This window comes from Acomys minous (genome assembly GCF_964271855.1).
Source record: "Acomys minous genome assembly, chromosome: 6".
NCBI classification, from domain to species: Eukaryota; Metazoa; Chordata; class Mammalia; order Rodentia; family Muridae; genus Acomys; species Acomys minous.
In genome coordinates this window covers 108,456,243-108,477,956 of record NC_140487.1, presented here as the reverse complement: position 1 = coordinate 108,477,956, position 21,714 = coordinate 108,456,243, and the positions used below count along the sequence as shown (strand labels likewise).

At 46.4% G+C, this 21,714-nt stretch overlaps 1 protein-coding gene, 1 long non-coding RNA gene and 1 pseudogene across 3 annotated transcripts in view; 2 read left to right on the top strand and 1 right to left on the bottom strand.

Moving 5' to 3' along the window:
- The window catches only part of LOC311600619, a 212,562-nt gene that overhangs the window by 157,391 nt on the left and 33,457 nt on the right, over positions 1-21,714 (top strand). The gene's annotated exons all lie outside the window — the stretch shown is intronic.
- Positions 1-21,714, top strand: part of PPP1R8 (protein phosphatase 1 regulatory subunit 8) — a 24,097-nt gene extending 2,383 nt beyond the window's left edge. The window contains exons 2-7 of the mRNA XM_084787529.1: positions 4-64; positions 9,233-9,386; positions 11,372-11,592; positions 13,100-13,244; positions 16,688-16,752; positions 20,403-21,714. Of these exons, the coding sequence (XP_084643655.1) occupies positions 4-64; positions 9,233-9,386; positions 11,372-11,592; positions 13,100-13,244; positions 16,688-16,752; positions 20,403-20,756 (1,000 nt within the window). The 3' untranslated portion in view covers positions 20,757-21,714. The remainder of the gene's footprint in view (positions 1-3; positions 65-9,232; positions 9,387-11,371; positions 11,593-13,099; positions 13,245-16,687; positions 16,753-20,402) is intronic.
- On the bottom strand, positions 2,393-9,165 carry LOC311599080 (large ribosomal subunit protein eL33-like; annotated as a pseudogene). Its single transcript has 2 exons — positions 9,149-9,165; positions 2,393-2,823 (listed from the first exon to the last, which is right to left on the bottom strand). The product of its transcript is annotated as a large ribosomal subunit protein eL33-like (transcript).

Sequence of the window (21,714 nt, the reverse complement as noted above, 5' to 3'; positions counted from 1 at the left end):
CAGGGCAGGTAAACCTCCACCTGGCTTACATCTGGATGTGGTGAAAGGAGACAAACTAATTGAGGTACTGAAACACACCCCCATTTCTAAAGATGTTTGCTAAGGACTCGCTTCTCTACCTCCTCTTCTTTGCTTTGTTTCAGCGGTGTTACTTTTCGTTTTTCTTTTTCTTTTCTTTTCTTTTCTTTTCTTTTTTTTTTTTTTAAGACAGGGTCAGTCCTAGATCTCACTATGTAGACCAGGCTGGCCTTGAACTCACAGAGAACTGCCTGCCTCTGCCTCTCAGTGCTGTGATTAAAGGTATGTGCCACCACAGCTTGTTCTTTTTTTTCTTTCTTTCTTTCTTTCTTTCTTTTTTTTTTTTTCGTATTTCTTTTTGTCTCTTGCCCTTCTTTTAAAAGCTCACAGGGCCTGGATGGTGGTTCACACCTGTAATCCCACTGTAATCCCAGCACTCAGGGAGGCAGAGGCAGGATTACTGTGAGGCCAGCCTGGCCTACAGAGTGAGGCCAGGACAGCCAAGGTTACACAGAGAGACCCTATCTTAAAAAACGGGGGGGTGGGGGGGTGGGGGGGTGGGGGGGAAGCTCACAGGGACTAGGGATGTAATTCTTGTGATAGAGTGGCTGCTTAGCCTTTGAAAAACCCTTTTGGATTCTGTCTCTGGCACTGAGTACTTCTCTCCCACAGATACTCTGTTTTTCATTATTAATCTCACCTTACAAATGAAGTGCTTTAGTTTTTGTTGTTGTTGTTGTTGTTTCTGTGTCTAACAGCCCTAGCTATCCTGGAACTCGCTTTGTAGAACAGGCTGGCCTCGAACTCACAGTGATCTGCCTGCCTCTGCCTCCTCCTTCCTGAGTGCTGGGATTAAAGGTGTGCACCAAGCCGGGCGTGGTGGTGCAACACTAGGGAGGCAGAGGCAGGCGGATCGCTGTGAGTTCGAGACCAGCCTGATCTACAAAGTAGTCTAGAACAGCCAAGGCTACCCAAAGAAACCCTGTCTTGGAAAAAAGAAAAAAAAAGGTGTGCACCACCATGACTGGCTTAACATTAAGGTCATGGACCTGTGGGGCCCAGATAAACTGGAAACCCACTAGCTTAGAGTTTGCAGAATATATAGTTTGTCATAAGTAAAGATGTTTATGATATAGATAAACATTTAACATTTAAGTTCAACATTTAAGGCTGTTTCTATGAGATTCAGGATTAGTTCCTTCAGAGCAGTGTGGTTAGGAAGGGCACTTGTCAACAAAACAAATGAAATGGCGCTAAAATTTATTCATTTAGAACTACGGGGAGAGGCCAGGTATGATGCCGCATACTTTTCATCCCAGCACTCTGGAGGCAGAGGCCACAAATTCGAGGCCACACGGGCTATCTATACACTGGGCCCCTGCCTGAAAAAAACCAGAGACAGAATCACACACACACAAAATATAATTACAGTTAAGGATTATAAAGGAGAGAAAAGTTCATTGCAATTACAGCTTCTGCATAGTTTCTAGAGTCACATCAGTTTATTTCAGGGTGCAGTGACTAGTTATTAGATTATGTTAGGGTTTCATTCAGCTGGTGTTGAGACAGGTCTCACTACATAGCCCTGGCTGGCCTGGAACCCACAGAGATCCACCTGTCTCTGCCTCTCAAGGCCTGGGATGTTCTCTTATATTTGAGATAGTGCTCCACTCTGTAGTTCATACTGGCCTGGAACTCACTATGTATCCCTAACTGGTTTCTGACTCTATGGTAGTCCCACCCTGGTCTCCCACCTGCTGGGATTGTGAGTCATCATACCTGGATTGTTTACGTTAAGATATATATTTATTGGCTGGGTGTGGTGGCGCGCGCCTTTAATCCCAGCACTCGGGAGGCAGAGGCAGGGGGATTGCTGTGAATTTGAGGCCAGCCTGGTCTACAAAGGGAATTCAGGACAGCCAGGGCTACACAGAGAAACCTTGTCTCAAAAAACAAATGATATATATTTACTAAGAAATAAAGAATAAACCCACTAGCTTCATAGTTAGAAGTTAGGTTCAAAGGTCTATTAGTGTAGTTATTTTTCCTTGGTGTATATAATAAAAAATATGACATTTTACAGATGCTAGCTTGAAAAATGAGAGGTGCTGGGCGGTGGTGGCGCACTTGGGAGGCAGAGGCAGGTGGATCGCTGTGAGTTCGAGGCCAGCTTGGTGTACAAAGCAAGTCCAGGACAACCAAGGCTACACAGAGAGACCCTGTCTTGAAAAACCAAAAAAAAGAAAGAAAGAAAGAAAAGAAAAATGAGGGGTGGTTTTGGGGTGGTGGCAAGAGGATTAGCCAGGCTCGTGCAGTCCCTTTGTCATGAGTTTTTATTTTGTTTGTTTGGTTTTTTTTTTTTAATGGAAAAAAATAAAAGAGCACAAATCCACTTTTATTATTTATTTTTCATTAGTTTAAATCCGAGAAGGGTACAGCATCACACGTGTTCTGTGTCCAGTGGCCTTCGCAGGAAGGTTGCTTTGGAATTTGGCATGAACCGTGCCACCGTTTCCATGGGCCCGAGTTACTCTCCCCAGATCACTCTGGTTTTGTTTGGTTTGCCTCCAGGAGTCACTGTGTTGTTTTTTGCTTTATACACGTAAGCACATCTCTTGCCTAAGTAGAATTCAGTTTATACCTTCAATTTTAAGAAGAGCTGTGTGCTCTCTTTGGTTCCAGAGACGTCGTTTGTAGCCAGCAGAAATGGCTTTGCACCAGAGCCTTCCAGACACAGTCGCGTTTTAGAAGTCCTGTTCCCAGCAGGCCTCCACAGGCGCCAAGATGGCGGAGAGAGCATGAGTTCTTTTATGAAAAACAAAACCCAAAACTCAGATGGTTACTTAAGGAAATAATTCAATTAAAAATACCTGGAAACCTCTTTTACTGCTGGTGGCTCTATAGATAGAAAAAAAAATTGGTTGCTGCATAGATTAGTGTGAACTTTGAAGATTTACAGAAACCTCTCTGTGGACTGAGGGGATGTCTGAACGTGTAAAGGGCTTGCTATACAAGCCTAACAACTTGGGTTTGGTTTTTTGTTTGGTTTTATTTATTTATTTATTTTTTGAGACAGGGTTTCTCTGTGTAGCTTTGGCTGGCCTGGACTCCTTTGCTGATCAAATTCACCTCAAACTTACAGAGATCCACCTGCCTCTTGCCTCCCAGAGTGCAAGGATTACAGGTGCATGCCACCATGCCCAGCTCAAGCCTGAAAACTTGAATTGGATCCCTAGAACCCATGTAAGCATGGACGAAAAGAACCAGCCATACAAGCTTGCCCCTGACCTCCTGCACTGCCTGTGTGTCCAATACACACACACACACACACACACACACACACACACAGACACACACACAAATAGTAATGATAGTAATGATAAATTAAATTAAACGACAAGATCTGTTTTGTTGTTTGAATTTAGTAAATCTATAGTTTGCAAAAGCGTAAGCAGGCCAAGAGGCCCAGCGATGCCATCACGTTCCTTTGTGTAAAGGACCTTTACCTTACTCAGTGCCCTCTGAGTGCTGGTCCCCAGCTGCTGCTGCTGCTCTTATCTTGCAGTGGCCCTAGTGTGCTGAATTGCACACCATTGTCAAGTTATAATTCATAGTTATCACTGTATGGCTCTTAGCAGAGTAGGCCTGAGATGGGTGTGTGTGTGTATGTGTGTGTGTGCGTGCGTGTGCGAGTTTATTTTGCCATGCTAGGAGTCAAACAAAGGTCTCATACTCCTAGGCAAGTGTTCTGCTGCTTAGCTAGAGCCCGTAGTGTAGGTGTATTTACCTGAAGGATTTAGATTTGACCAGCACTTGATACTAACCGAGCTATCTATATCCTGGTCTTGTTTCAAAGGCTTGTGATATGTTGTGATAGTTGGGTTGAAGAAGTGCGATATTAAAATAAAAGCCATGAGTCTTTTAGGCCCAGTGTGTAAAGACACATTCTGAGTTATAACTCAGAGGCACATCTTGATAGTGACCAGCCATAGCTAGCCAAAAGTCACAGCTTTAGTAACAGAAAGAGTAATGCACGATTCATTTACTTTTTAATATATTTCCTTAATTCTAAGAGGTATTATTTCCCATTAAAATTCCCTTTTGATATTCCCGTGGTTGGGATGTTGTTCGTGGTGAGTGTGTACCTGTAACTTGAGACTCCTTCCTCTTTTTATTTTATTTATTTATTTTTATTTTTTTAACTCAATATCTGATATGTCTCTTGCACTCTAGCATCATTGCTTGTGACCCACTATGAACATTGGTTTATGAGGAACTTTTATTTTTATAAATAAAAATATGAGTGAAAAGTATCGTGAGATCAACCTGCACACATGCTTCCTTAGAAGACAGCATTAACATTTCAGACCCCTCTGTTAATCTTACACTAATGTTTTTTAATAATTAGGGGTTTTGTTTTGTTTTTTAAGACAAGATCGCATGTAGCCCTGACTGGCCTGTAACTCCCTATATGTACACCAAGCTAGCCTCACACTCACAGGGCTCTGGCTCTGCCTCCTGAGTGCTGAATGTATTTTCCAATCACTTTTTTTTTTTTTAAGGATTTCTTTCTTTAATGTATATTAGTGTCTATCTGCAGGTACACCTGCATTCCAGAAGAGGGCATTAGATCACTTCATAGATGGTTGCTGGCAATTGAACTCAGGACCTCTGGAAAAGCAGACAGTGCTCTTAACCTCTGAGCCATCTCTCCAGGCCCCAATCACTGTTTTGAGATAGACTGTTCTGGAATTTACTATGTAGCCCAGGCAGGCCTTGACCCTCCTGTCTTGGCCTCCAGAGTGCTGCATTATAAGCAGTAGGCACTGCACCAGGCTTCCCATGTTTTTTTTAGTATCCTGAATCTATTTCTGATTTGATTTGGAATTTGGGGCTGGGGAGGTTAGTGGTTTTGAGACAAGGTCCCAGAAACTCGCCCTGGGTGGCCTAGAACTCACTGTGTAGACCAGACTGGCCTTCAGTTTATTGCAATCCTCCTGCCTCTGCTTCCTGAATGTTGGGGTTACAGTGTGTACAACCACAGGCTACCTTAATCCGTGCTTTTAACGTAACACTGGGTGAGTGATTGGCTGTCAGGCCGCTGTTAAGTCTGGGTCTCCATAGTAACATGGCTCTGAAGTGAGCTATAGCAGCAGCAGGTAGGCACTGCTGGATGAAAGTCCACAGAGGTGACACCGTTTGAATTGACACTTAAAGCTAAGCTTGGCAGAAACTGAGGGAAGGGGAGCCAGACATGGTGGCGCACATCTGTAATCCCAACACTAGGGAGGCAGAGGCAGGTAGATCACTGAGTACAAAGCCTGCCTGGTCTACAAAGCAAGTCCAGGATAGCCAAGGCTACACAGAGAAACCCTGTCTCGAAAAAACAAAAAGGGGGGTGTTTGGGTTTTTTGTGTGGTGTATATGTGTGTTTTGTTCTTGTTTTGAATTGAAGACCCTTAGAAGGACAGTGCTCTTTACTTTTAAGCCATCTCTCTCTCTTTTTTTTTTTTTTTTTTTTTTTTGGTTTTTCAAGACATGGTCTCTCTGTGTAGCCTTGGCTGTCCTGGATTCACTGTGTAGACCAGGTAGGCTTTGAACTCAACAGTGATCTACCTACCCCTGCCTCTTGAGTGCTGGGATTAAAGGTGTGCGCCACCACAGCCAGCACCCTGGACTTGCTTTGTAGGCCAGACTGGACTCGAACTCAGAGATCCTCCTGGCTCTGCCTCCCAGAGTTCTGATATAGGTGTGCACCTCCATGCCCAGCTGTTTTGAAGTTTTTTGTTTTGTTTTTGAGAATATGACCCCATGGTACATACTTACTCAAAGTGTTCATACCCAGATGGCTTACCTTTTAGTACTAGTGGAATAAGGAAATTATATAATGTAGATTTAAAAAATGCACAGACTATGGGGTGGTGGTGGAGAAATGGGCCAGTAGTTGAGAGCCCACCCTGCCCTTTCAGAAGACCTAAGTTCAGTTCCATGCACCAGGTTGGGCAGGTTTAACCATCTGTAAGTCCATATCCAGGGGATCAGGTCTCCTCTCTGGCCTCCACAGGTACCTGCTCACATGACATACATTGTACAGAAGCCCATAAAATGAAAGTAAACTCAATAAATAAATAAACTTTTTTTTTAAGACTAGGTCCTATTACGTAGTTCTGGCCTGGAACTCTGTGGACCTCTGTATCCTTGAATTCACAGAGCTCTACTTGCCTCTGCCTGTAAGTGAAGGCATTCACCACTATGCCTGGCCTTCTTTTGTTGTTTTGTTTTTTAAGACAGTATTTCTCTGTGAAGCCCTGGCTTTCCAGGAACTTGTTCTGTAGACCAGACTGGCCTCAACCTCACAGAGATCCATCTGCCTCTGTCTCCCAAGTAGTGGCTCTAAAGGCGTGCGCCACCACTGCCCAGCCATGCCTGGCATTCTTAAATGCTCAGATTTAACGGGGTTTGGTGGTACACGCATGTAATCTCGGCACTTAGGAGTTAGAGGGAATCAGAAGTTTAAGATCATCCTGAGCTACATAGCAGGTTTGAGGCTAGCTGGAATATATAAAATCTTTCTTTTTAAAAAGGAAAGAAGAAAAATTTAAACTATAGAATTGAAATTTATTTATTTATTGTATTCTGCATGGTATGTTCCAATATTGCATCTCTAACACTGGAAAGGATGTCACCCCTAGGGCATTGTCCTCCCCAGTGAAACAACATAAAACTCACTGCAAGTGTATGTCAGGTGAGTGCACAGCAGTTGTTGCTGCTAACTGCCAGCAGTCTTCGAGGACACTAATGCATATGTCCTGAATGGTGAGCCTCCTCCCTGGGTACAGCCTGTGCGTTCAAGGACTTAGCCAGGGGTGAGTAGCTCTTGATTTCTAGCCTTGTGCTAGTTTCACTTGGCATTTCTTCTGAGCTTTTGTGCTAGTTTTTCTCAGGTGGGTGTGTGGGTGTGTCTCTTAGGACAGGGCCTTACTGTGTGTAGCCCAGGCTAGCCTTGAACTTGGAATCATCCTGCCTTAACCTCTGAAGGGTGTTTTTGGTTTTTCGAGACAGACAGGGCTTCTCTGTATAACCTTGCCTGGCCTGGTCTCACTCTGTAGACCAGGCTGGCCTTGAACTCACAGCAATCTGCCTGCATCTGCCTCCCAAATGCTGGGATTAAAAGCGTGTGCCTTCACACCAGGCTCAATTTTTTTTTAATATTAATATATTTTTAAATACTTTTTAAAAAATATTTTTGCTTTATGTATAAGGTTTGCCTACATTTATGTGCCCTGTGTGCATGCCTAATGTCCGTCTGTAGAGGGCAGAAGTCACATCCCCTGGAACTGGCGGGACAGACAGTTGTAAGGATCAGAACCTGGGTCCTCTGTAAGAGCAGCCTGTGCTCTTAACCCCTGTGCCATCTCTTCAGCCCTTTTCTTTTCCTTTGAGACAGAGTCTTACTATATAGCCTTGGCTTTACTGGAACTCATTATATAGACTAGGCTGGCCTCCAATTCTGAGATCTCCCCTAACTCTGCCTCCTGAGGGCAGGAGATACTCAGCTGTCACTCCGGCCCTTGATAGAAGTCTTATTTCAAGCCTTTAATCCTAACATTTAGGAGGCAGAGGCAGGAGGAATCTCTGAATTTGAGGCTAGTCTAGTCTGTATAGAGTTCCAAGCCAGCCAGAGTTGACTTTTTTTTAAAAAAAAGTAGTAGTAGGGCTGGAGAGAGGGTTTAGCCAGTTAAGGGCTAGGCTCACAAGAAAAAAGAAAAAGAATATAAGGCAAGGTGGCTCACACCTTTAATCCCAGCACTTGGGAGGCAGAAGCAGGCAGATTGTGCTATGAGTTCAAGGCCAGACTGGACTACAAAGTCAGTCTAGGGGGCAGTAGAGAGATGGCTCATAGGTTAAGAGCACCGTCTGCTCTTCCAAAAGTCCCAAGTTCAATTCCCAGCAACCACGAGATGGCTGACAACCATCTATAATGTGATCCGATGCCCTCTTCTGGCCTTAGGTGTACATGCAGGCAGAACACTATATACATAATAAATAATTTTTTTTTTTAATTTAAGATCTATTTATTTATTTTATGTATATGAGTACACTGTCTTCATGCATACCAGAGGAGGGCACCAGAACTCATGATAGATGGTTTGAGCCACCATGTGGTTGCTGAGAATTGAACTCAGGACCTCTGGAAGAACAGTCAGTGCTCTTAACTGCTGAGCCATCTCTCCAGCCCCGTAAATAAATCTTTAAAAAAAAAAAAAAAAAAGTGAGTCTAGGACAGCCAAAGCTACGCAGAGAAACCCTGTCTCACAAAACCAAAAAAAAAAAAAATTTTTTTTTTTTATCTCGGGCAGGGGCAGGAGAGATAGCTGAAAGGTTAAGAGCACTGGCTGCTCTTCCAAAGGTCCCAAGTTCAACTCCCAGCAACCACATGGTGGCTCACAACCATCTATGATGAGATCTGGTGTCCTCTTCTGGTGTGCAGGTGCACATGCAGGCAGAACACTGTATGCATAGTGAATAAATAAATATATTTTTTAAAGAATTCTTATCTGACAAGGAAGGGCTACTTGATATCTAATAGAACTAAAAACAGTTTTGAGTTTCTTTTTTTGTTTTTTAATTTTATACCAGCACTATACAGTGGACGATTTTATTTGGAGAGATGAAATTAATTCTCCATCAAAAAATGTTAGCTTAGTAAACTGCTGTGGGTACACAGAGGTGGGCCTGTACATAGAGCCTGTCCATGAGGTAAGTTTATGCCACTGACTCGAAAGAAGTACTTAGAAATGCAAACCCATTTTTTTTTCCTGCTCCATTGCCCTAGGGAAGAGCTCTCTCATTTGGGATTGCAGTGGCTAATGTCCTCTAGGAGCCAGGGTGAGCTGGTGGGCGTGAGTGCTTTTATCCTTAGCTGGAAGTGAGAAGAATGCATGCTGGCCATTTCGGAGCTAGTGCGCGTCTCATGGGAAAGATGCTCCCACCCTGGGTCTTAGGGTGGTCAGAAGCGTGCCTGGCCCCGCCTGGGGCAGGCGCTGGGGAGCGCCCCGCACTGATCTCACCACACCCCGGAGATTGACAACAGGAGGTGCTTTTCTCAGTTGCCAGACATTTTACCTACTCAGTGTCTACTTGCATGACCAGAAGCTTTGCTAAGCCTGCTTGCAGTGAGAGGGAAGTAACATTTCATTTCATGTTCATTTAGAAGCTGATTATTGATGAGAAGAAGTATTACTTATTTGGGAGGAACCCTGATCTGTGTGACTTTACCATCGACCACCAGTCCTGCTCTCGAGTCCACGCGGCACTGGTTTACCACAAGCACCTGAAGAGAGTTTTCTTGATAGATCTCAACAGCAGTAAGTGCCTGCCTCCCATTTCCTGCTCCCCGTGCGCACAGAAATGCTGCTCGGGCTCTCGGCTTGGGGAACTCTGAATCAGCTCTTCGTTATTTCTGAGATTCTCTTATTTTCCTGAAATAATTGACTAAAGAGAAAAGATAGTTTGGGGTGACTCTTCTGGGAGTCATTTGTATAGAGAGAGAATGAAAGTGGCACAAAGGAACTCAGTACTGACGTTCAGGTGAGCCACGATCCAGTTGATCCAGTTAAGCTGAAATCCTAACTAGCATCATGGTATGCAGCAATACAGGATGTTCATAGAATGCTTGTTTTGAACAACATTTATTATTTACAAGTTATTATCCCAATACACCTAGCTTTAACTGAATTACGACAATTTTAGGTTCATAAGTACGCTGCACTTAATAAGATTTTTACCTTTGCTTATAGTCTACAGAAACGCAGCTGACACTGGACAGTGAGGACTGCTAAAGCCTACTTGTTTGCCATGATACATAGAGTAAAATACACAGTCGAATGCTGGGCAGTGTAGCACACATCTTCAATCCCAGCACTTGGGAGGCAGAGGCAGGCAAGTGTGTACACACACACATTTGTTTTCTCTGCTCACCATGTTTGGTCCTCCCACACACCCTAGCACACACAGACGCACACCTCCCAGTCTGTTGACAAAGGACCCCGTGAGCCTTGTCTTACAGGTACCTACTCCATCTTTTCTTTCCGCTTCATAACATGCAGAGTGCTGACATGGAACAGTTCAGAGTCTCTGGTAGGGTTTTGGCTTGCCTTGGCATTGACATTGCATCTGTGTTGGCCCATCATCTCTCCGTCCGGGGAAAAGTCCAAGCACAGCGCCCCCAGACCAGCAGTTCCCTGCTGCTTAGAGCTGGAGTGAGAGAGGGCAGACCACACCACCACACCGATGTGTGCCTCGTGCTTTGGAGAGCATGGCTTCTGCTAGGTTGGAGCCATTCAAGACAGGATGAAGTACACCCAGTGACATAGTCATCTTTAAAAGTTGTATTTTTCAGCCAGGCGTTGGTGGTGCACGCCTTTAATCCGAGCACTCAGGAGGCAGAGGCAGGTGGATCGCTGTGAGTTCCAGGCCAGCCTGGTCTACAAAGCAAATCCAGGACAGCCAAGGCTTCACAGAGAAACCCTGTTGGGGGAGGGGGGGGAAGAAGTTCTATTTTTCTGCAAACATAGTGGCACATGTCTATATTCCCAGCATTCCAAAGGATGAGGCAGGAGAATCATGAGTTCAAAGTCCATCTGGTTATAGAGTAAGTTGAAAGCCAGCCCTAACTACGTAGTGAGACCCTGTCTCAAAAGCCAAGGGCTGCCTGAGGCTCAGTGGTAGAGTGCTTGCCCAGGATGGGCAAAACCCTAGGTTTGACCCTCCTACTGGAAAAAGAAAACAGCTGTGTTACATTAAAAAGGTATCGGTTCAACCTATGGTAGCTAATAAATGACACAGAGTCTGAAGAGTACTTGTAAGCTGTCAGCACTATACGCCAGGCAGAATCTAAACTGATGCTAATTTATTCCTAAACTATGGTAAACAAACTACTCTAAACTGATATATAATATGTATACCCCAATCATTTGCCACTAAGATGCTCATCCAGCCGTTTTCCCCTTCCCCTTCCTGTCCTGTCAACTGTCTCTCTCTTCAACTGTCAAACCTCCTGGCTCCCCTCCAGGAGGTCCCGCCTTCCACTTCCTGTCCTTCTGCCCAGCTGATTGGCTAAACAGCGCTTTATTGATGGTTGTTACATCCACTCAGCGTACCTCCACGCAGCTGCTTTTGTGACTATGGTCCTGAATGTGACATTTGTTATCATTAGTTCTAACGATCAGGAAAACAGACTGGATGCGCTGTGGGAGCTGACACCCTGAGAGTCAGAGAGGACGCGTTCCCTTCTGAGGTCTCGGGCTGCTTTTGATTTCTTGCCTTACACTTGTGATTTGGTTATTCCCAGCACATGGCACTTTCCTGGGTCACATTCGGTTGGAACCTCACAAGCCTCAGCAGATCCCCATCGACTCCACGGTCTCGTTCGGTGCGTCCACAAGGGCATACACTCTTCGCGAGAAGCCGCAGACCCTGCCGTCAGCTGTGAAGGGCGACGAGAAGATGGGCGGAGAGGATGACGAGCTCAAGGGCTTGTTGGGACTTCCCGAGGAGGAGACCGAGCTCGATGTAATTCCATGCCGTTGTCTGTCGGAACCCCTGATTGTGCAGTGTGTGGCTGTTCTTCCTAGTGTGAAAGGACAGTAGCGGGAGGCTCCTTTCAGTCTGATACTGAGCCCTGAGCCATGCATATGCCAGCTGTGGCCAGGTGTCTCTGCACTCTCTCTTCAGAGGACCATGCGCTGCTGCTTTAATTTGTGGGGGAGAGCCTAGCCTTTTTTTTTTTTTTTTAATGTATTTGAATCTTTTGCCTGCCTGTACAGAATATGGCATAAATCCCCGGAAATTGTAGTTGCAGACAGCTGTGAACTACCGTGTGGCTCTGGGAATCACACAGGTCCTCTGGAAGAGCGGCCAGTGCTCATAACTGCTGAGCCTCCTCTGCAGCCCCTGTTTGCTCTGTTGCTCTTTTAAGCTTTTTTGTCCAGTGCTGTAGTCACTGACCACATTTCGTATATTCCATCTTCACACAAGGAGATGAGTGAGCTGTGTCAGGAGAGTCTCTGTAAACAATACAGCTCCATACAACAGTCACGTGTGGCTGGTGTTACATGTTCTCATTAGGATCTAGAGTTGCCTGTGGGAGATGGCCCAGGCACCTGAGAATCTGCATATTTACATGGTCACATACACACATGCGTGCACACACACACGCTTGGCACCAAACAAAACCAAAAACACCAAAGTAGAAGCCATTTTCTTCAGAAGTCACCTCTTAGCTAAGGGCCGTGGTGGTAGTCACGCCTGTCTGTTTCTCCCGGGCTAGTGTGAGTCCCCATGTTTCAGTTCAGTGTGTTGGGTCCTTTCTGGGCTTTTGGAATATCTCAAGCTGCAGGGCAGGGTGGAACAGGTCCAGTGAATTGGAAAGAAGCAGGAAGCAGTGCTAAGGCCAAGTTACTCATGAGAGGAATAGAGGGTGATTGTGAATGCACTGGGCCTCAGGCAGGAAGGCGAGTCTAGCAAAATATTAATGCCAAAAACTAAGTGCACTGCCAGCGTCCTTAAGAATTCTAAGGAAAAGCAGGTGTGGTGGCTTATCCCTGTGATCTCAGCACTGCAGAAGCTGAGGCAGGAGGATTGTTACAAATCTAAAGACAGTCTAGTCTAAAGACAGTCTTGTCTGTGTTGGCACTACACACACACACCAGCTACTGAGAAGCATTCAGTTGTCTTTTTCATCTGTTTTATTACTTTAAAATAATTCTTAGTATTCCTCCCAGTTAAATTTCCTTTAATTCTTGGCATAGAGTTGTGATAGTGTTCTATCAAAACCAGAAAAGTAAACAACCACACCCTCATTTCACGGGTGGCCTTCACCTCCTTTTAAGCAGCACTCTCATGGTTAGGGAGGATGCTCCGTGTTCTCTCTATTAATAGTCTGAATTAGGACAGAGTCCTCTTGCTGCCTTAGGAGAGCAGAGTGAGCTCCAAATGCTTTTTTGCCCTTTGTTTGTTATATTCTCCATGAAACTCCTTGTGTGCTGATTCTAGTCTTTCCTGTGTGAACTTTGGACAGAACCTGACAGAGTTCAACACTGCCCACAACAAGCGGATTTCAACCCTCACCATCGAGGAGGGAAACCTGGACATTCAGAGACCAAAGAGGAAGAGGAAGAACTCACGGGTGACTTTCAGTGAGGACGATGAGATCATCAACCCAGGTGAGATGGGAAGGCTAGGGTCTCAGTGGCGGACAACCTGTAGGCCACTGGGGTCGGATTGCGGGAAGGACGTCTCAGTCTGCCACTTTGCTGGGTCACTGTGCTCATATTTTGAGCTCATGTTAACATCACAGGTGCTCTGATGGAAGGATGGTACAGAGTGGCAGCGCATGCTTAGTGGGTACAGATGCTGCGAGAGTAACTTACAAGTTCAACCTTCGGGTCAAAATAACAGTATTTTAAATGAGAGGTCTAGGGTTGGAGAGATGGCTCAGAGGTTAAGAGCACTGGCTGCTCTTCCAAAGGTCCTGAGTTCCATTCCCAGCAACCACATAGTGGCTCACAACCACCTACAATGAGATCTGGTGCCCTCTTCTGGCCTACAGGTGAACATGCAGGCAGAGCACTGTATACATAATAAATAAATAAATAACCCTTTAAAAATAAACAAAACAGCCTGGATCATCAGGGTATATAGAAACCAGTCAAGTGAAATTCAAAACTGCATTAAGAAAAGGTTGGGGAGCCGGGCGTGGTGGCGTATGCCTTTAATTCCAGCACTCGGGAGGCAGAGGCAGGCGGATCGCTGTGAGTTCGAGGACAGCCTGGTCTACAAAGTGAGTCCAGGACAGCCAAGGCTACACAGAAACCCTGTCTCGAAAAACCAAAAAAAAAAGAAAGAAAGAAAAAGTTGGGGATAGTCACCCATTTACCAGTGTGCTGATTAGAACTCTCCAGATGTGTTCTGTAGTCATGAGTGAGCTACCGGGCCCTGGTTCTCAGCCATGTATAGAATCCTCTGGATCCTAGGAGTACGTGGGGACAAGGGGAGCTACAGCTCCAATAGGCCAAAACCAGAGCCTGTGGGTACCAGGGAGTTAGCCTACACAAAAAAGAAGCCAGCAAGTCTAAGGCTTATGTTTAGAAAGAGAATTAAAAGAATTCCTGGGTTAGCAAGATGGCCAGCCAGGTAAAGGCATTTGCTGCCGAACCTGAATTTGGTCCCCAGAACCAGTGGAAGGAGAGACCTGGCTTCCATAGACTCACCATGGAATGTGTGTGTGTGTGTGTGTGCGCGTCTCACACATACACAAATGTATACATACATACATAAATGAAAACGCCTTAGGGAGTCCTGTGATAGACACTGGGCATTTGTTCAGTGACAAGTGCACCTTTTGATAGTGCATGAAATGGATTGGATTCCTTCTCAGAATCCAGTGGGTATTAAAGGGAAGGCTCGGGTGGAGCCTGTCTAGTCTGAGAAGCCTGCTCATGGGTCATCCAATTTTTAGTACTAGGGATAGAAACTAAGATGTATGTTCTAGGCTGTCTTGAAAAAAGAAATCAGAAACCAGCCCCCTGGAGCCTTAACCATGTAGTGTGTTTAGTCAGGGCAGTATAGTACTTAAGAGCAGGGGCTAAGGCCGGGCGTGGTGGCACACACCTTAATCTCAGCACTCGGGAGGCAGAGGCAAGCAGATCCGTGAGTCCAGGACAGCTAAGGCTACACAGAGAAACTCTGTCTTGAAAAACCAAAGAGAGAGAGAGGAGAGAGAGAAGGGACTAGCCAGGTGTGGTAGTACACTTCTGCTTGGGAGGCAGAGGCAGACAGGTCTCTGCGAGTTTGAGGCCAGCCTGGTCTACATGGTCAGTTCCAGTCCAGCCAGGACTACGCAGAGGGAACCTGTCTCAAAAAGGGAAAACGACCAGGGACTAGAGCTGGGCGTGGTGTGTGCTCCTGTAATCCCAGCACTGAGGATGCTGGGGCAGGAAGAGTGCGCTTGTTTTGTTTGATGTGTGCGTGTGTGACCCTACATGAGTATGTGCGCACCACGTGTTGCATATAGACTCAGGCAGGAGCCTTGGGGTCTAGAAAAGAACTGAACCTCTGCAAGAACAGTGAGCATGACCAACTGCCTGTTGAGCCGTCTCCCCACCGGCCTAGAAACAGAGTAAGCTAGGCTATCCATCCAGTGCATGTACCACCATGGGTGTGTGCGTGCGTGCGTGTGCGCACATGTACGCGTGTGGTTTATGTGTAGGTACCTGCAGAGGTCACTTACCCACACTTACATACAACTAGAAACCTGAGTTTTCTTTTTTTGAGACAGGGTATCACTATGTAGCCCCAGCTGGCCTGGAACTGTATGTAGGCCAGCCTTGAACTCATAGCGGTCTGCTTGCCCCTGCCTGCTACCAAGTGCTGCGATGTCTTGTAGCCTGTCTGAGTTGTTGCTGTGGAGTCCTCAAAGGCAGAATGGTATCTTGCTCTTCTGTGCAGTGGCAGCCAGTGCTTGAGGCTGGAAAGAATGATGAAAATGAGTCCCTTACCTACCTTGACTGCCCCTCCCTGCAGAGTGCAGCCAGATGTGCTCTAGGGTAGCAGTGTGTGTCGCCGGCCATGAAAAGCTGCTGCTTTGATGAGTAGCACACACCCTTGCGCGTGTGAATGCTGCGAATGTGAAGCCCTGGCTCTTCGTCCTAAATCTGAGCTTGCTGACAAACATGCATCACTATGTGTGCTTATGGCCACTTGCCAGTTTATTTGGGGCTGGAGAGATGGCTCAGCGGTTAAGAGCACTCGCTGCTCTTCCAAAGGCCCCAGGTTCAATTCCCAACATCCACATGGCATCTCACAACTGTCTGTAACTATAAGATCTGACGTCCTCGCGCAGATATACGTGCAGGCAAAACACCAAGGCACATAAAAATAAATTTTAAAAAAGGTTTATTTATTTATACAGTATTCTGCAAGCATGACAGAAGAAGACACCAGATCTCATTATAGATGGTTGTGAGCTACCATGTGGTTGCTGGGAATTGAACTTAGGACCTTTGGAAGAGCAGACTGTGTTCTTAACCTCTGAGCCATCTCTCCAGCCGTCATTTTATTCTTATCACTAAAATATTAATGTCTGCTGTTTTATCTGCCCTCAAAACAGAAATGCATGGAATAGGAAAGGAAGGGGGAAAACAAAAAACACCCTAGGAGCCGGGCGTGGTGTCGCACACCTTTAATCCCAGCACTCGGGAGGCATAGGCAGGCGGATCGCTGTGAGTTCCAGGCCAGCCTGGACTACAAAGTGAGTCCAGGATGGCCAAGGCTACACAGAGAAACCCTGTCTCAAAAAACCAAAAGGAAAAACACTAAACAAAAAATACCCTGGGAAGGCAGTGCATTGCAGTGACCTGCAGCACAGGCCTATTTGTGGTGCTTGGACTGAGTCCTGGCTCCTCCCCTCCAGCAGGTAGACTGGCCTAGTGCTATTCCTCTTCCAGGACTTGGTCTGTTCCTCATCCGCCCTGGGCCTGGTGGGGTTGTTGGGAAGGCTTAGATGAGGAACCTTGGCATTAGCTGTATTTCCCTTTTGAATGAGCAGGTTGTTTGGTGGGCAGCTTGATCCCTGTTCTCCCAACCCTGTTTTCATCTCCTTTTGCAGAGGACGTGGATCCCTCTGTTGGCCGCTTCCGGAACATGGTGCAGACTGCAGTGGTTCCAGTCAAGGTAAGAAGCATCTTTTGAGCGTGTTTGAAGTGCCATACAGTGTGGCACCAGAAACCCACTTTAGGATATAACTCTGTTGTTGCACATGAACTTAGCAAAGTCCTGGCTTTGATCCCCAGGACTACAAAAAAGAAAAAAGAAAAGAAAAGCCTGTTACCCTGTTAAGTATAGATTTAAAACACATTCTGAGATGCTCTCCCTTTAAATGTATGAGTGTTTTGACTGCATGTATCTTTGTGCACCACATACCTGCCTGGTGCCCGTGGAAACTTGAGGGGGCATTGGGTTTCTTGGAACTGCTGAACTGCCATATAGAACTAGAAACTTAATTTTGCAAACCAATCCTGGGTCTTCTGGAAAAACAGCTAGCGCTCTCAACCGCTGACCTATTTTTCCAGCCCTTCTTTCCCATTTTTCATTCTCTGAGAAATATTCTTACCCACACCTATGTCTCAGAACTCTAGAGTAGCACAGGTCCTGAGGTGGCCAACCAGAATGCCGTGCGCTGACCACTCACTCTGAGAGCACAGCTCTCTTCCCAGAGGCTGTGGAGACACCCACCTTCCTCTTGTCTGTTCGCTGGCTCAGAGTGAAAGGGGAGCGTTGACATATGGCTTTTGCCACATCCTTTAAAAAATGACTGTTATGCTTTTCTTCTTCTTCTTCTTCTTCTTAATTTGGTTTTTCTAAGTCAGGGTCTCTCTGTGTAGCCTTGGCTGTCCTAGACTGATTTGTAGACCAGGCTGGCCTTGAATTCATAGAGATCCACCTGCCTCTGCCTCCTGGGTGCTGGGATTAAAGGCATGCGCCACCACACCTGGCTTTTTTCTTTAGGTTTTCTGTTTGTTTTGTTTTGTTTTTGAGGCAAGGTTTCTCTGTGTGGCCCTGGCTGTTCTGGAGTCACTTTGTAGACCAGGCTAACCTCAAATTCACAGTGATCTGCCAGCGTCTGCCTTGTTGTGATGCCTTTTTAGAGGTTTTGTTTCCTTGTTGTTTTGATGTGTTTCCCTGCGTGTATGTATGTCCTCAATGTGTGTGCCTGGTGCCTTCACACGTCAGAAGAGCATGTCTGATCCCTGGGAACTGGAGTTACGAATGATTGTGAACTGCCATGTGTGTCCTTTACAAAAACAGCAGGTACTCTTAACTACTGAGTCTCTCCTAAACCCCTGGGCATGCCCTTACTTTATGCACAGGAGCAGCACAGATTGAGGATCCTCTCTAGATCTTAGGGTTCAAGGTCAGGGGTGTTTAGGAATGGAGAAGTAGAAGTCACCAAGATTGCCTGATTCTCAGACTGTCACACTTGCTGTGGACAGGGCTGCCTAAAAGGATGCCCGTGACAAAGATGCCCAGAGTGGTTGCAAGAGGCTAAGCAGTGCTGCTGGAGGAGTTTAGTCTTTAGAAGGCAGTAATCTCTGATACTGTGAGGCACGCTCTCAGCCAGGCTACAGAGCCCGCAGGTGCCCACATCCGTTGCATGAGGACCTGCTTGTTTCTAACCCACACGTCCTCCCAGACACACACTACTTTCATAGTGTTGAGGATGGGGCCCAGGGCCTTGTGTTCTCTAGGCAAACTCTTCACTTATACTGTCATCAACTTGGCTAGAGAGATGGCTCAGAAGTTAAGAGTACCATTTGCTCTTCCAAAGGTCCTGAGTTCAATTCCCAGCAACCACATGGTGACTCATAACCATCCATAATGAGTTCTGGTGCCCTCTTCTGGTGTGCAGGTGTACGTGCAGGCAGAACACTGTATAAGTAATAAATGAATAAATTTTTTAAAATTTATTTTTTTTAAATTTATTCATTTATTATATATATAGTGCTCTGCCTGCACGTACACTTGCCAGAAGAGGGCACTAGATCTCTATAGGTGGTCATGAGCCACCATACAGTCGCTGAGAACCAAACTCGGAACCTTTGGAAGAATAGCCAGTACTCTCAACCCCCGAGCCATCCCTCCAGCCCCCTCTAAGTTACTTTTTTGTTTCTTTCAAGACAAGGTTTCTCTTTGTAACCCAGTTGGCCTGGAACTCAGCTCCACCTGCCTTTGCCTCCCAAGTGCTGCCCTGCCACCTTTACCAGACTTAGTACTTACTACATGGCAAGTCTCTGAAAGAACTGCTAGCTGGGTGTGGTGGCGCATGCCTGTAATCCCAGCAATCAGGAGGCAGAGCCCGGCAGATCATTTGCTGTGAGTTCGAGGCCAGCCTGGTCTACAAAGTGAGTCTAGGACAGCCAACACTACACAGAAAAACCCTGTCTCAAAAAGCAAAAAAAAAAAAAAAAAAAGTTGGTAGGCTAGCTCAGCTGTAGAGCATCTGGGCTCAGTCCAACAGTACAGAAACAAACCAACATGTTGTCACACTGGTGTAAGTAATAAAAGAAAAGACTACAAGCCGGGCGTGGTGGCACACGCCTTTAATCCCAGCATTCGGGAGGCAGAGGCAGGCAGATTGCTGTCAGTTCGAGGCCAGCCTGGTCTACAAAGTGAGTCCAGGACAGCCAAGGCTACACAGAGAGGTCCTGTCTCAAAAAACCTAAATAAAGTTTCCAGCCCAGGCAGAGGCAGGCCTAGTCTACAAAGCGAGTCCAGGACAGCCAGAGCTACACAGAGAAACCCTGTCTTGAAAAAACAAAAAAACAAAAATTCAAAAAAGAACAACAAAAAATCACATGTTAAGGCAGCCTGGTCTACATAGTGACCCTGTCTCAAAAAAAGTTTCTAAAAGCTGGATGTCATGATGTGTGCACATGTTTTAATCCCAGCACCTAGGAGGCAGAGCCAGGTAGATTTCTCTGAGTTTGAGGCTAGCCTGATGTACAGAGCTGGTTCCAGGACAGCCAATACTGTTACACAGAGAAACACTGGGGGTGGGAGGAGAAAGAAAAAATGTTTCAAAGTCATTGGGCACCCAACATGGACTTAGCACTTTTTTATGCCTACCCTTCAAATAAGTGAATTATCACTTCAATTTCCTACATTAGCATCCACCTAAGAGAGGACGGGGTTGCCCTTTAAGTAAAGAATGGTTGCCGGGCTTATTGGCACATGCCTGTAATCCTAGCACTTGGGAGGCAGAGGCAGGCAGATCTTGGCATTCAAAGCCAGCCTGGTCTGCAAAGGGAGTCCAGGACAGCCAAGGCTACACAGAGAAACCCTGCCTCAAAAAACAAACAAGAATGGTCACTTGCTCACTTTATTTTTAGTTATGCGTACCTGTGTGAGAATGTTCACATGTGTAGGTTTGTGCCCTTGGAGACCACAGGTATAGGACCCCCAGAGCTGGCATTAGAGGTGACTGCGGTAATACAGCAGCATCCTGTTTTTCTCAACATGAGAACTGCTTTGTTAGCCAGATGGTATCACGCACCTTAATCCCGCCACTTGGGAGGCAGAGGCAGGCAGATGTCTGATGGTTTGAGGCCAGCCAGCCTGGTCTACAGAGCAAGTTCCAGGACAGCCGGGGCTGTGTAAGAGAGACTCTGTCCCAAAAGAAAAAGGCATTAGACCCTGAGATTTCAGAAATGCTCTAGGCTCCGTGGCGGGAAATTTTCCAAATGTTTTCTCTGGCTAGAACGGAAAGAAACTAGAGCCTCACCTCACGTCTCCTCTCTGTTCTCCCTCCCTGTGGCAAACCACAGAAGAAGCGGATGGAAGGCTCGGGCTCTCTGGGCCTGGAGGAGTCAGCAAGCAGGCGCATACAGAACTTTGCCTTCAGCGGAGGACTCTACGGGGGCCTGCCCCCTACACACAATGAAACAGGCTCCCAACCACATGGCATCCATGGGACAGCGCTCATTGGTGGCTTGCCCATGCCGTACCCGAACCTTGCCCCTGATGTGGACTTGACTCCTGTTGTGCCATCCGCAGTGACCATAAACCCCACACCAAACCCTGCAGTCTACAACCCTGAAGCTGTAAATGAACCCAAGAAGAAGAAATACGCCAAGGAGGCGTGGCCAGGCAAGAAGCCCACACCTTCCTTACTGATTTGATATTTTTGGTTATGGAAAGGGCAGGGATGGGTGGGGAGGGGTGGAGGGGTGACAAGGGGAGCTAATGAACTGGGGAGAAAACTTTCCGTGTGTGCAGTATGTCTTTCAGAAAGTCTCCTGGGGTCCTAACTGTAATGCTGAGACTAGGTACCAGGCCCAAGTACCAGGGAAGACTTGAATCACAACACTTGACGCTTTAGAGAAAGGCTTCCCAGTCCCTCTGAGCAGACTGCCCTGGGGTGCCTCTTCCTAGGACTGTTTTCATGTGGAATGGGTGGAGTCCAGAGCTGTGGAGGGGTGGGGCCTCATTTGCATTCATTCCCCTCCCCTCGTGAGTCCCAGGTAGCAAAGCAGTTGCCATGGATCCCAGGTTGGTTGACCTTGTTCATTTAAACCAAGGTGTAAACTCAAGCGTTGTCTTGGGTCCGTGGTTTTGAGGTCCAATAGTTAGGCCTTTCTGCCGGAGGGAGGCCATTTTGAGTTCCCGTTGTCTGTGGCCAATGTCACAGGCACAGGGTTATGGGGTTTACAGTATTGTTGGACTTGACCTACTGTCCTTGTCCGCACTGAACCCTCCACTTGCCTCGTTCCCATTTAGTTCAAGCGCTGCTGTCTTCCCCGTGGCAACACCTGTTGTGTGCTGTGAGGCAGTTTCTTAGGGATGGCCAGTGGGGGCAGTTCCCATTGAACAGGAAGACCACTTTGCAAGGACCAGGTTTGTGGTAGGAGGGCATGCTCAGCTGTTGGTGTGGAGGCTTCTCTGACACTCCCTCCCCCGTGAAGAGTTCTGGTTATTCAGAGCTCTAGGGTAGACCTGGCTGACCCGAGACAAGGTAGGAACCATTGTATGAGCTTTGTACAGATTTGTACATTTGTGTAATAGGCTTTTTCTGCTTTAAGTGTAGCTTTTTACCTGTAACCTTTATTACACTGTAAATTAAATGTAACTTTTGTCATT